Raw genomic sequence first — 15,532 nt, 5'->3', positions numbered from 1 at the left:
TAACCGGGTGTAATAGCCTTTGCAGACAGTACTCGGGGGGGGGGGGTGTACTACCCCAGAAGATGTTGTTCTGATGAGAGTTCACATGACCTGACTGCAGAAAATTTGCCGAAAAGCAGACGTTGTCAAGGAAGTTTGGCGCAGGGTCAATCTTATCGCAAAATCACTGGCACATGATCACTCGTTTCCTCATGTCATTGTCGGCCGTTGTAAGTTTTTATTTAATCTGTATCATGTAAGGATAGTAGTCGAGATCTGCAATCAAAATTCTCCGCACAGACTCCTGGTTCAATCCAAGGTCCTAACTTTGTCGACGCACAGACTTGCGTGGGTTGCGAACAACAGTCTTTGACTGCATCAACGATTCAACGTTCTGTGGTGTCATTGATGATTTCGGTCGTCCAGAGTGTTATTATCTGTTAGTATTGATTGATTGGTTTATTTTGTTGTGCAATATCATAACAGCAAAATCATTAAATGATGCAGCACGCTTAACAAACACAATTGAAACAATGAAAAATAACAAATGTACACTGCATCGTTGATAAGTAAATCATAGCGGGAAGCTGCGAAGTGACCATGACAGTCTTTGAGTCAAGCAGCAAACATGAAACATGAAAAGAATACAAAATATGCAATAATCTGCTGTGTGTCATATGACGAGGAGACTGCGAAAAGACCAAGCGACAAAGAGTCAAGACAGAAACAAACTTGCATCCATGATATGTCAAAATTACAAGTTCCAATATTAGGTGTTGATAGTTAACGATTAAAAGCTTAAAGAGTATCGGTCCACATTAGTAAATTACACTGCAATCAACTTTAATATTCTGCAATTAGATAGTTTTTGTAAAGTTTTTTAAATGAGTCAAAAGATTTTTTTTTAATATTTAGTGGGATTGAGTTCCATATTTTTACTCCACTAAACTTGATGCTTTGTTGAAGTTTTGAAGTGAAAAGTTTTGGAAACTTGTCTTTATTTTTTTGTGTGTAGTACTGTTAAGTTTGAATCGCCCTTGTTGCAAGTGTTCATTGTACAGTAATATTCGGCCTATTTTTTCTTTTGTTAAAGAGAGGGTTTGGGCTTGTTATGTTTAACTTCAGCTCGTGTTTAAAATTGCCCTTGTTGCACTGGCAAGTGTTGATTGTAATTGTAGCCCTATTTTTGTACCGTTTTCACATAAAATTTTTTATCTTTTCTATCTCATTTTCAGGTTTTGTGGCTGTGCAAATTAAAGATAGTGGCAACCCAACACTGTTTTTGCATATTTTAAACCTTTTGGTTTTGCCATCTTTCCCTTTTGTTGGTGCTAAATTCGTAAGTTTATATACTTTATCGTTTTCTACATGTTTGCGCCAGCAATGAAAAATAAATTGAATTGAAAGTAATTATCATTTTTGATGAACGTTTGATGTTTTTTTGAAGTAATTCGAAAAAGTACAGGGTAAAGAATTATGGTTATATTTAAACATTAATTTAGCAATTTTTGGTTTGTAAATGTCTTTTATTTTTAGAACTTTTACTTGCTTAAAGTATGGTGTAACGTGTTCTGACCACAACCCTCCAGCAACTATTTTTATTGCTTTGTTTTGCAACTTTTGTAGTTTCTCGATATATGCTTTGTATGTAGAGCCCCAAATGGCTATTCCATTCATAATATGTGGGTGTATGAGCGAGTAATATAACTGCAGTCTAGCATTGAAAGGAAGAAAGTGTTCAAGTTTCGACAAAATACCAACAGATCTAGCAAGTTTAGATCTAAGAGGATCAATGTGAGGTTCGAATGAGAGCTGTTTATCAATTATTATTCCAAGATACTTAGCTGACAGTTTAACGTTGACAGTTTCTAGTATCTTTACAATTGAGGTTATTAACAGTCCCTTTGGTTCGAAACTTTTTGACCCATCTGTAGATCATCGTGTGGGCACTGGGCAGGAAACCCACGGCATCCAAACAGTTCTTTTTATTGCAATTGAGTCGCGTGGATAGAATTAAGTCGAAAATAGGCTTCAACAATAAATGTTGTTTGTTCAGTAGTCCATGGCATCTCGAAATTTTCTAAACGTTTAGAACATTAGTTCTTCTTGGTATATCTGATAAATACAAAGAATTGATCAATTATTTCAAAAGTTATTCAAGTTTAGTTGATAAACGCTTTTTTTATTACCCAGTAGATCGAATGTACATGAAAGGCTTCTAGTTCTATTATTATATGTTTCACATAATTTTGCCACTTTCTCTTCTGTTGTATGTATTTCTGTTTTCTATTTCAACAGCAGCTGTTAACACCGTTTTTTGCATTGTTGTTAATCAAAAATCAATAAAAAATCTTGAAGCATCACAGCACAACTTGAGATCATTTTGCTTGTTACCAGAAGTGTCAAACTAATTTTTCCCAGCATTTTCTTGTTTGGAGTCAAAGTATTTGCAATGGTAAGTGTATATACAAATCTTTGTAAGATGTGTCCTACTGTCCGACCACCAGCAAGTTATTTCACAATGAGACCACAAAGTCTGCTATTTCTTTCTTAAAGTGCCTCTGACAGAAAAATAAATTTGCGAAATTTACCTAAGATACCAAAAAGGTGACACTAACAAACTTCCCTGACCAGAAAATTGTAAAAAATATCAACAGGCTACTAAGTTACACGCTTGCAAACTTTCGTTGACATCGGCGAATCTGACACTCATTCTATTGCGAAAATAAAAACGGCAACATCGCTGTGACGTCACCGTAAGCTGGAAGGATACAATCTGTGGTGACTGGTGACTTAGTTAGGTATAGTACGGCTACTGCAAAACGTGAATGTGTGGCGCTCTGTTGGTCTAAAGCATGTGCAAATTAAGAATTACCGAAATAGAAAAGTTAACTTACTATTACTACCAGGTTTTGATCAAATAGGTTGAGTTTATTTTTATCAAACAGCATCTCAATTCAATTGAAATTGCAGTTTCATAGGGCTACAATTTTGATACTTTTTTATTTGTCCTAATCTGTCTATAGCCATTTGCAGTGTAACAACAGTATCTCACAAACAGTAGGCTACCTTTAATTTATGGTTGAGGCAATGCTTAAAAATTGCTGTTCATGTGTATTGTTGTATTTAAAAATATCTATCCCAAATTTCCTTGCCAACTGAAAGTATTAAATGCAATAATTCTCATTGTTAAGATGCTTCTCATGTTGTCTCAAATAGACTCTTTCTATAATATTATAACTGATGCTCTCAAAGCAGCTTCTGATAAAATCTTTGTTGGTGTAAAGAATAAATGTAACATATTTTCTGTTCCTGGTTGGAATAATCATGTTAAGCAAGCTCATGCTACTGCCAGAGAAAGTTACATCATGTAGGTGAAAAATGGGAAACAGTGAAATGGTTAACTATATGAGTTGATGCAGAGCAAACGAAAGGAGTTTAAAAAAGCCTTTTGCCGTTGTAATCATGCCTCTGAACAACATAGAGCAAATGTGCTTGCCTCAGCACTCAACTTGGACAGCTCACAGAAGTCATTTTGGCAGAAAGTAAAAAAGTCTACTTGCAAAAAAAGTTCTCTTCCTGTAAATGTTGGTGGAGCACAAAGGTCCTGAAGCAATTGCTGAGATGTGAAAACATCATTACAGCTCCTTGCTAAATTCTAGCAAAACCAACACTGAAAAAGAATTTGTTAACTCATGTATTTCTTCTAGGGATAAATATTACAACTTTTGTTGCAACATGGACACAATTGGTTCCTTGCTTGTCAAACTGCCATAAACCGCGCTGCTGGTGCTGACAAAATTTCAGCTGAACATATTATGCTGATTATTTGTTTTTATATTAGTGTACTTTTTAATATATATGTGTCTTAGTCATGGCAATGTACCAAATTCTTGCTTGAACACTGTGTTAGTCCCGATTGTAAAGAATTTGAATGGCGACATTCAAGATTCAGGTAACTATAGACTTATTGCTCTAGCCACAGTAATCTCAAAACTGTTTGAACGTTTTATGTGAATCATTTATTGCCTTTCTGGAATACCAGTGACAATCAATTTGGGTTTAAGTCTGGTCATAGTACTGAAATGAGTGTTTTTTAATAAAACAAGCAGTGTCCTCTTATATCAGTCATGACACTCCTGTATATTCTGTCTTTTTGGATGCTTCAAAAGCCTTCGACAAAGTCAATCATCATTTATTGTTTAAAACGCTTATCACACGTAACGTGCCTACTGCCTATCTATTTTGTTCGCTTGTTGGAATACTGGTGACCTTTGTGCCTTTATAGTAAAAAAACCATGCAAGTGAGGTGGGAAGGTCACCTGTGCCAATCATTTACTGTGTCCAGCGGAGTCTGACAAGGTGGGGTGTTAAGCCCCTATCTTTTTGCCGTATATATATATTGATCAGCTTTCTTATCTCAATAAAACAAAAGTTGGTTGCTATGTTGGCAACTCTTGTCTAAATCATATTATGTTTCCTGATGACATTTGCTGCATCTCGCCTAGTTTGTGTGGCTTACAAAATTTGTTAGATGTTTGCCACAAGTATGCTGTTGATCATGAAATTACTTTCAATTCTAAAAAGTTATTTGGTATGTTATTCTACCCAAAAAACTTTTATCTTTTACGTGCTCCTCTGCTACATCTAGGTAAATCTGAAATTGTGTTCACAGACTCTGTAAAATATCTGGGTGTATTTATTGATAGTTCTCAGATGAAAATTATATTTCAAGGCAAGTACGCTCTCAGTACTGTGCTGCAAATAATGCAAAATCTCAATTCTTCTAAATGCTCACCCGCTGTAAAAAACAGTTTATTTCGTTCTTATTGTATGTCGTTTTACTTATCCCAGTTGTGGAACAAGTTTAGATCTTCTAATATAAAACGATTACGTGTTGCTTACAATGACTCTTTCAGAATATTGCACAATTTGCCTTGTTAGGTCAGTGCCCGTGAATATCAAGTAATGAATAATGTTCCAAAACAAAACTTCGTTCCTAAACTTTTCATCAAATTTTCCTATAATTCAATAAAATTTCCTATAATTTAAAATGAATAATGTAACTACGTTTGATGCTTTATTGAGGAAAAAACATGTTTTCGTTTATTAACCGATTGCATACACTCCTCAAATCGCTTTATATCAGACATGATGTCATCTGATTATTTTTATCGTTCTGAATGCTTTCAATTCTTCCAACGCTCATTATATGTAAATTTGTGACAGTAGATAGCCTATTTAGTGAGCTTTTAAACCGACGGCATCCAAGGTGGCTCTCTGTGATCTTTGTGCATTTTCAGTTTGTGTATTACAGTATTTCGTTGTTTTGTTTTCGATGTGGACAGCTTTGTTTGACGCAAATAAATAATAAATAAATATGTGACAGTGTCAGTGACAAAAACCGTGTGGTTTCTTTTTACGCTTTCCCACAAAACAAGGTGCTGAGAAGAAAATGGTAGAAGTTTTCTTCAAGTGTTCGAAAGTAGGATGGGCCATACAAAACTAGTCATATATGTTCTCTTCACTTCACTGAAGATGATTTTGTTAATACCACTCAAGTAAAAATGGGCTTGAGCAAACTTTACATTTTGAAGTAATCTGCCATAGGCTACCATCTATAACAGCAAAGATGCAACCAGTTGCTGATAATGATTTCAGCACTTCTAAACAACAACGTTTACAAAAACGTACCCTTGTACAGGTAAACTAGGCTTTTACATGTATAGACTCTGCTATGTACGTACTGAGGGCACATTATTAGAGAGAGAGAGAGAGAACTTTTATTTATTATGAATAGTGATGATGAATTAAATATGAATGATGATTCGTACAATTTCTTCATTTTTCACTTCAAGTATATTTTAGGTTTTGTAGGAACGTATCCAGTACAGTTTTATTAAACTGCAAAAAACAAAAAATCTTCGAAAAAAGCAACCGCTTGTACCAACTCCGACTAAACTGTGATCCAGCAATCACATCTAGGAAACGTATGTTTCAACCGTCGCTAAGAACGCCGACTTACAATGACGTAATACCACCAAAGTCGTCCCAGAGCAATGAAATATGGAGTTTCGCCTGTGGTGGCGCTGCGGAGCCGTCGTTTGATGTAAATTACGCCCTAACCAGTCGAGCTACGAGGTTAAGGTTAAAAAGTTTGCTAAGTATGATTCTGCGCAAGGAAATGCTTTAAAAAGTTACTATACTTGGATCCAACCTGTCAGGGGCACTTTAACTCGGTCATATTAGAAATTTGCTTGCCTAACTTTTTTTTGATCTGTCCCCAATGATTTAATACTTCATACTTGCAGGTAAATTGTTAATGCTTCATATTCTATTCTGTTTTTTTCTCACTGTCTTTTTGTATTTTGTGCGCAGTTATTCTATTATGGTAAAGCGTCTTTTTTTAAAGCTTGTTGTTGTCTTCCATTATATTAAGTGCTGTGGCTGTACTTTGTGGAATATGGTTAGGGGCAATATTTTTATGGCTGTCCGTTCTGTTTATTTCAATCTTATTTCTTGGTGTTGTTCAAACTGATCATACAAACTAGCACTTTGAATTTCCATCTCAGAGGCAAAATTATTTTATACAAAGAACTTAATTTGGTATTAGTATTGGGTACACCACATTCTGTTGTGAACTGGCCGCAGCCGAATTGTCAGAGACATCTTCCCGCGAGACTAATTGACGCAAATTCTGCATTATTTCTGCATTGTATGGATACTTCATGGAGCGTTTACACTTTTTGTTAATCTTACTAATCCGACTGGCGCTTCGTTATCACAGCATGCCCGTACCTTAGATATTGGATAGCCTATCATATAACTTCATAGTGTGCCTGTTACTTCCAAGCTGGAAAATACATGATAATGTTTGGTATGGTAACATCATTTCGGCATAAAAAATAGCAACGTCATCCGTTACGTTTGGCTTGTGTAAGTCACTGCCTTTTAATGCAGTTTACTTCAAACTGTTTCTTGTTAGTACATGTTAGATAACGTTTCGTTACAGCAAGTTCCAAGTGCAAAAATCTGTGATAGGATTAAAACAACGGCAAAATAAGTGTCAGTAATAAGCAAGATATACTCAATAGATAAAGAACTCGCGCTAAGTAATCTCGCGGCGATATTTACCTTGCGACGGATCGGTTGCGGTCAGTTGTCTTGCGACAGAATGTCCTGATTCCAAAACATTTGAGCAGGCTACACTGAATATTTAAGTATACTGTACTTTTGCACAAGTTTTCTTTTTTTAATTTCCTCTCCTACTTTCACTGAAATAACTGTGCCTTCGATACTGTGGTTACCGATCCGAAAAGTAATTTTTACCGGGTCGAAAGGTAAAGAACCACTGGACTGGCATGTGACGTCATCTTCTTGCTGTTTCATGTGAAGCAAAATATGACTGTTCCACGTCGTGCGGTATTTAAACAGCCTTGCTATGCACGATAAATGATCAAATCACGTCTTGTATTTGCAGCCGAAAGTGAAGAAGGATAGATCTTCAAAACCGATTCATCCAAACAGTCGCAAAGCCACCCAGATCGCGCGCACGTCGTACAACAGCGGGAAGAAGGCGAACAGATTGAAAGATAAAGCAACAAAAATGGACATCACTGTAAAAAAGTTCCTTTGGTTTCAAAACAACATGGACGACACGATGACGCAATACGACCAGTCCTCTTTAGCTGACCTTGTGGAAAAGTTAGTGTTTGTATGCAGCCTACTTTTTGGTTGCTAACTGAAATTCACGGTAGTTCAATCAGTAAACTTCATTCATCGCCAATGGCGAGGCTGCAAAGTATCAGATGGCGGCAACAAATACGTCGTCCTCATGCAGTAGCAGATCCAGAGGATATATCTGCCTCATCCCAAAAAACATGCACTATTTTCGTTTTTTTGCAAAAATCTTCTCATTCAATTCCATTATATTTGATCTAACCGGCTGCAGTGGGCACACGTGTTTTCGGCAGTGGATTTAAAGAGGAGACGTGTTTAACTGTTTATTTGTCTATCAAAAGCTAAGAACATAATGTTTTATTTCGAAGTACACACATCGCTCACTCAACTAGTTAACAAGTTAATTTCTTAACTGTGGTCGTGAAAAAAAAAATTACATCATGCAACTCCAATTTCTTGTTCTTTATTTCTTCTACAGTGATCACCGCCTGGTGGCGCTCGGTATCACACATTTTCATGAGGATTTTACATCAAGAGGATGCGAAAGCACATCTGCTCTTGACTTGTGTGCCACACTAGATGGGTTGCTTTTGCAGAACATTGCACTTTTTATGGGTTAATAAAAATATCCAAGTTAGTTATAAAAGTTTTGTTGAAACCAACCCTTCTAGTGTGTAGTTCGCGTCCCGTATTGTGACGTTCCTATATGTATGCACGCTAATATGCATGACATCCATCGCGCTTTCACTCACTCTCGTCTTCCCTGCAGGTACATTCACCGGTTCGATGACGAATTGCAACAAATCGAAATCGTTCACGAAATTGGACGCCGAAGACCGACGCAGCACGCCGCCCGGGAGCGCGCTTTGACTCTGACGCGGGAACGTGACGCGATGCTTCTGCGGAGTTCAGGACTTGAGATCCCCGACCTGCTCAACCGTGACGCTCTACAGTGAGTGATGTCACAATAGGAGTAATAAGTGTTGTGAGACTTACGCGACGCGCGTGAGTTGGAGCTCGCCGCGGTTTTAACAATTGCAATTGTTCCAGGGAGTTCAGGCAGTGGAACGGAGACGCAAAGTATCTTCCCAAGATCAAGTTGATCAAATACACAAACCCAAAGTTGAAGACGTGATGTTGAATGGCAGAGCCACTGCTGGTAGCTAAGAAGCCCGCTCGAGGCGGGTTCGAACTGTTTTCCCATGATGTGGGTTGTTTTTGAATATTATTGAATCGCTCAATAAACACTCTTGTTGACGTAACGAGCGTGTTGGAGAAACAGCAACAAAATACATCGAACACCAAAAGGAATTGTGAACTTCATAAATAAATTTCAGTAAAACACAACATCATCGTTCGGTGACGCACTGAAGATGAACATGTGGCGTATGCGATAAGCAAAGTTAAAACCAGCTAATGAAGAGCTTTCACGTCATAATGACATCATCTATTTTATGCCTAAGTTTTCAGTGGTGTCGTATTGCCTAATGATGTCACATTGGGAGACGACGCCGCCTTCGTCTTGAGAGAAAGCGAATCCAGTCGTGGCTTCGTAGATGGAGTTGAAGGAACGTTTGCTATCATATGTCGTCACTGACACCGCTTTGTCAAGGAACTTTCGTCTCCGGATGGGACTGGAAAGCAATGGAAGCTTCACTGCGGAGGGTTACAGGTTTAAATCACACTGGTTGGGGCATCCGTAATCCTAATGCCACAGCGATGAGTTGTCTATACTCTATACCACTCCGAGGGTCAAACGTCTCTGCTTTTACCAATCTTGAGCATTGGAGACGACGGGATAGATGTTTGGGCAGGTGTCGAGCTTTTCGGTCACCGAGATTGACAGAGTGAAGTTTCCGATTGTCAAAAAGTTGCTGTCTGTCAATATTCCATTCACTAGATGCCGCTGAGTGGAGAGCAGTCCTGAAATGCGTTGCTCAAGCGCACACCGACCTTGCGCCGCATGATCTTGAGCCGGGCGTGTAACCACTGAGCTAACAGGCGTTATTGTTTACACAGCTGCATCCCCTAAATATGCGTCGATTTCTGAGACCAAAAAAGAAGACAGTTCCAGCCCATTACACCAACAAAGCAGACAGTTCCAGCCCATTACACCAACAAAGCAGACAGTTCCAGCCCATTACACCAACAAAGCAGACAGTTCCAGCCCATTACACCAACAAAGCAGACAGTTCCAGCCCATTACACCAACAAAGCAGACAGTTCCAGCCCATTACACCAACAAAGCAGACAGTTCCAGCCCATTACACCAACAAAGCAGACAGTTCCAGCGCATTACCACATTATTTACCAGTCACACCAGCTGGTGTTAATGGTATAACAAACATGCGCCATTTTCGTGCGCGTTTTTTTGGTACTGAAGACAGTTTTGTATGTTCGGTGTAAATCTAGCCTAAATCAATAGTGAAGCTCTAACATGCTGTAACACAGGTTAAACATTTCGGGAGAAGCAATTGCCCCCTCCCCATGACTACGCCCCTGGTTCGAACCCATTTCGATAGGATACTCAATTCAGTGCCTGGGAAACCTCCTGGGCTCCAATCTCATTGCGCATTCGTCACCCATGAGACAAGAAATCGTAGTAGTTGCTATTGTTTATGAACCACGTGTTCATTCTTATCAACTCACTTCCGCCTCTGGGCGGCTGCGATGGTCTTGGTGGCATCAACATTTTTCTCCTCTAGCTTCCGGACCTCTTCCACCACGGTCTTCCGATACTTCCGTTGGAGCCTGAACAGGAGGAAAGTGAGCAAGTTTATTTCTCCAAATCGCATCGGCTTAGCGGATGAGTAAGGGGACTTACACTTTCCAAACGACGTCTCTAAAGAGCACGATGGCAGGCAGGAGCAGCTGTCCGGCCCAGAACGCGGGGCAGTTGAGGACCATGTTTGCCTGCCCAGTCATGTCCGCTCCGAAAGAGCCGAACGTTGGGAAGATATTGGAATAGACGGAGAAGAGGAGGAACCAACAGAGGATGCTTCCCCACACCGCGATGTGAGTGAACTGGAACAAATACAAACATGTTTGATCTTCCTTTGAAAAGACGATCCGCGCGACAACCGCTGCAGTTTATGTTCGAGTAATAGAATTGCCATGGAAATGTTTTGCCAGCGATACATTCGTCACAATACGAGCGTTAAACGTAAAGTTCCTTGATTTAAAATCTGATAAGTTGATGGTGGAGTTGGGTGAGTGGCATGTTTATGTTGGCGTACAAAGCAGCAGAAGAACACAGGAAAACACCCAAAGCGATGTAAATGAACGACTGATCCAATTAGAACCATCTTAACTCAAAACTACAATTTTTGTCTCATGTCAGGATTTCTTGTGAAATCCAATACAGTAACTGGGGTTCGGTACCCGGTCGCAATAAACGTAACGCTGATCAATGGTGGTCTTACAGCACCATCTAGCAGGCACTGCAGTGGATAATGCGACACACAAGGTGGAGCATAGTTGATACTCACGGCAGTCCAAGTCGTTGAGTCTAATCCCGCCTTCAAGCAAACCGTCACCACCACATACTGAGAAAACACGTGGATCGTTATTTTTCAAAGTATCTCATGAAACTGTATCAGTTACTTTAGAAATGAAGACTCTTAAAAACACTTCAACAATCTCTGCTACATTTGGTCGGATTTTTAGATGAATCTATTCAAATACAATCTGAAGCTGAAGCCGAAGAGCCTCCGTTCGGCACCTGCAACGAGCACAAGCCTTTGTTGTATGGGCAGAACGCTCGGTGACATCCCGAGATGGGAGCTGTTGGTTAGATGTAGAGTTGCATGTTGTGCTGCATCTTCCACAGCTGGTGCTACCAACAGAATGCATTGTGCAGCATTGTCGAGCGCGGGAAGAAGCGGAAATCTCGCCACCGCTTCATTGCCTCCAGGATTGTCAACGCGCGAGCACCAAAGCAGAAATATTACGTTGATAGAGCACAGGGAAGCAGCGATGTTGGCGCGATCAAATATGACATCATAGCAAAGGGCAACAAGTTGATGACAATGCAGCTCACCGAGTAGACGAAGTTCCCCAGGAGCAGATATCCTCCAGTCTTCCCGTTCGCGAACACAACTTCTGCAACACACGAGTTCCACCGATAGGTTTGTGACCTCATCAACCAGGATTTCTTCATCGGACTGAGAAAGCCATTTGGAATTTAATCCCGTACTTTTGCATAGTTGTAGCAGCTTGGAACCGCTAGCTCGGCCAGTCACAAGCTACAGGTCACTAGTTCAGAGGTCACAAGCTACAGGTCACTAGTTCAGAGGTCACAAGCTACAGGTCACTAGTTCAGATGCCACAAGCTCCAGGTCACTAGTTCAGAGGTCACAGGCTACAGATCACTAGTTCAGAGGTCGCAAGCTACAGGTCACTAGTTCAGAGGTCACAGGCTACAGATCACTAGTTCAGAGGTCACAAACTACAGGTCACTAGTTCAGAGGTCACAAGCCACAGGTCACTAGTTCAGAGGTCACAAGCTACAGGTCACTAGTTCAGAGGTCACAGGCTACATGTCACTAGTTCAGAGGTCACAAGCTACAGGTCACTAGTTCAGAGGTCACAGGCTACAGGTCACTAGTTCAGATGCCACAAGCTCCAGGTCACTAGTTCAGAGGTCACAGGCTACAGATCACTAGTTCAGAGGTCGCAAGCTACAGGTCACTAGTTCAGAGGTCACAGGCTACAGATCACTAGTTCAGAGGTCACAAACTACAGGTCACTAGTTCAGAGGTCACAAGCTACAGGTCACTAGTTCAGAGGCCACAAGCTACAGGTCACAAGCTTCAGGTCACTAGTTCAGAGGCCACAAGCTCCAGGTCACTAGTTCAGAGGTCACAAGTTACATGTCACTAGTTCAGAGGTCACCAATGCTCTCGGCCCGGAGAACTACTTTGTTTAGAACAGTCGTGTGGTACTACAGTGCTGTGGTAGTGACTCAACAGAGCGGGTGTGGGTCACTCATCTACAAGCAACAATCGACACCGTCGGTTGTTGCTTGCAAATGGGTTCTGGGGAAACCAACATTTTATTACAAAGTCGTACAAACTTAATCATTAATAAATACAATAGCTACCGTACTTCACTTTCAAAAAATTTTAATAGAAAATAAGAGCATCATCATCATCATCCGTTCAGTCGTTTACGACTCTCGGTCACTCTATACGTCATCTTTCTCCACATCTCTCGATCCCACGCAGCCTCCTTCAATTCATGCACTCCCATACCACTGTCATTTACAATCGTGTCAAGCCATCTTGTTTTTGGGTGCCCCCTTCCTCTTCCTCCGCTCACCAAACCAAGCATGATGTCTTTTTCCATTGATTTGCTTCTCATTATGTGGCCAAAATATGAAAGTTTCTGTCTGACGATTCTAGCTTCTAGGGATATGTCCGGTTTAATTTGTTCAAGAATTTTCTCATTTGTTATTTTGGCTGTCCAAGGAACACGCAGTAACCTTCTCCAACACCACAATTCAAATGCGTCAATCTTTCTTCTGTCTGTTTTGTTCATTGTCCATGTTTCGCATCCGTAAGTTGCAATTGGGAATATAATAGTTTTGATCAGCTTCTTTTTTGTTTCTAATTTTATATCCTTGCTCTTCCAAATGCTATTCATTCCAACAAATGCATTTCTTCCCAGCGCTATTCTTCTCCTTATCTCTGGTGAGTTATTAGAATCCCAGCTTATTTTTGAGCCTAAAAATATGAATTCATTCGCTGTTTCAATTTCTTGATTTTCGATCTTGATGTTTATGTTATCTGCTTTACCAGTTGTTATAATTTTTGTTTTTTTGATGTTGAGTTTCAATCCAGCCCTTTCACTTTCCTTTTTCACTTTGATGATTAAATCTTCAAGATCTTGTGCGTTCTCGGCCAAAAGGGTAGTGTCATCTGCATATCTCAAGTTGTTTATAATTCTGCCACCGATTTTCACTCCTATATTGGAATTATTCAACCCTCCTCTCCTCATGACCATTTCTGTGTAGGGCAAAGTGGGGCGTGTTGTCACAGGGGCGTGTTGTCACAGCACGATTTCCATGTGATAACCCAAGCGTATAACCACGAGTTTTCAATGGAAGGCATAGTTTTCAGTTCTCTTTCGTATAAGCAGTGAAGGTTAATAAATTTGTCACCACAGCAGAAATTATGAGGAGTGCCATTGAATTTTGGGCAAAATCAGGTTTTATAACTAAACTAAAAAATGGTCTGGCAAACTAAGGTTTGATCATAACTGATCAGGAAAGATACCATTCGTTAGCTTGACGCTTGCTTTTTTCATCATACCAAACAGATAAGACATGCAAGTAGAGATGTGCACATGGTTGTTGAAACCACGTGATTTCATACCACGGGGCGTGTTGTCACAGCTGTGACTACACGCCCCGTGGTGTGCATTTTTAATATTAAAAAACATAAAAAATTATTTGTGCTTATACAACGAGGTAATATGCGTATTTGTTAAAATACAACGCTTTTTTAGGAAATAAAAATTAATATTAGATAATGATACACACATTATTCGATAGTGACACATAATTCTCAAGCTGACATTTTTATTGTTTTTGATAATGGGCATAAAATTTTTACCAATATGTTGTAAATTAATTTTTTTTGCATTTTGCATATTTTTTTATTCGTTTAGCCTGTATTAAAACCATTTTTTGTTGGTTTCTGTCATATTTTAGTCATACACCATGTGCAGAAATTTTGTGACAACATGCCCCGGGGTGGGGCGTGTTGTCACAGCCCATTTACTTGCATTAAACATGCATTTATGTAAAAACAAAATAATCCAGAAAAACTTTAGCTGTAGCTAAAAGAAGTCGAATGATACCTCTTTCAATTGCACTATCAAGCATCTTGATACCATTGGTACAGAACGAGATATATGCTGATTTGTAAAAATTGTGACAACACGCCCCACTTTGCCCTACATATTAAATAGAGAAGGAGATAAAATGCACCCTTGGCGTGTTCCTTTTTCAATTTTAAACCAAGCTGTATTTCCGTATGCTGTTCGAACTGTAGCTTCTTGATTTTCATACAATGACCTTTTGAGTTCCAGCAGGTGCATTGGCGTTCCCATGTCTCTCAGACTACTCCAAAGAATGTTATGTTGGATAACATCAAAAGCTTTCGAATAATCAATAAAACACATGTACAGATTTTTTTTGTACTCCCTGCTGGTTTGCATAATCCATCTGAGATTAGCAATTTGGTCACGGGTACCTTTGCCTTTTCTAAATCCAGCCTGCTCATCTGGCATTTCTCTTTCAATAATTAAGCCCAGTCGTTTTTGGATGATTTTCAAAAGAATTTTGCTTGCATGAGATGTTAAGGCTATGGTTCGATAGTTTGAACATGTCCGTATGTCTCCTGTCTTTGGAATTGGAATAAATATTGATCTTTTCCAATCTTTTGGCCATTCTTGTGATTTCCAAATACATTGGCATAAGGCCAATAGTATTTGAATTGGCACATGTCTTAATAATTCCGCTGGAATTCCATCGACTCCTGGAGCTTTTTGTTTAGATAGTTGGTCTCTTGCCCAGATAACTTCTTTTTCCAGTATATCTGGTTCAAGGTCAAACTGTTGACTTTTATGTTCACTTTTAAAATAAGAGCAGAAAACCGCAAATTAATAAATATTTAATAACGTCACAGTTGAGAAGGAGCGATCTTCCTGGCGTCAGCACTACCTGACTACTCACTATAAAACATCGAGCAGCCCAGCTTCATGGCTGAAACTCGCGTCTATCGCTGAGTTCTTGCTACACTCGACTGCCGACAAACACATAACTTCACAGTGTTAATTTTTGATAGGATTTTTACTCTGTTATTATTTA

General features: G+C 39.5%; 2 protein-coding genes across 3 annotated transcripts in view; one reads left to right on the top strand and one right to left on the bottom strand.

Moving 5' to 3' along the window:
- The first annotated feature begins 2,281 nt into the window (after positions 1-2,281).
- On the top strand, positions 2,282-8,920 carry LOC145783121 (translation machinery-associated protein 16-like). The gene is made up of 4 exons (XM_082594900.1): positions 2,282-2,434; positions 7,460-7,683; positions 8,429-8,611; positions 8,710-8,920. Exons 1-4 carry the CDS (start codon positions 2,432-2,434, stop codon positions 8,792-8,794), a joined length of 495 nt encoding a protein of 164 aa, XP_082451026.1. The 5' UTR covers positions 2,282-2,431; the 3' UTR covers positions 8,795-8,920.
- LOC145783116 (phospholipid-transporting ATPase IB-like) overlaps positions 8,910-15,532 on the bottom strand; it is a 25,307-nt gene continuing 18,684 nt past the window's right edge. Inside the window, exons 24-28 of one of the 2 annotated variants that reach the window (XM_082594893.1) lie at positions 11,699-11,760; positions 11,148-11,204; positions 10,484-10,683; positions 10,309-10,410; positions 8,910-9,293 (exon numbers count right to left, since the gene is read on the bottom strand). In XM_082594893.1, coding sequence (XP_082451019.1) covers positions 9,107-9,293; positions 10,309-10,410; positions 10,484-10,683; positions 11,148-11,204; positions 11,699-11,760 — 608 coding nt within the window. In that variant the 3' untranslated portion in view covers positions 8,910-9,106. Of the gene's footprint in view, positions 9,316-10,308; positions 10,411-10,483; positions 10,684-11,147; positions 11,205-11,698; positions 11,761-15,532 lie in introns of both variants that reach the window. The other variant, XM_082594894.1, reaches the window with a different exon arrangement.

Source organism: Aplidium turbinatum, chromosome 14 (genome assembly GCF_918807975.1).
Source record: "Aplidium turbinatum chromosome 14, kaAplTurb1.1, whole genome shotgun sequence".
Taxonomy (NCBI): domain Eukaryota; kingdom Metazoa; phylum Chordata; class Ascidiacea; order Aplousobranchia; family Polyclinidae; genus Aplidium; species Aplidium turbinatum.
The sequence above is the reverse complement of the archived record's forward strand: the minus strand, read 5'-3'. Positions and strand labels throughout refer to the sequence as shown.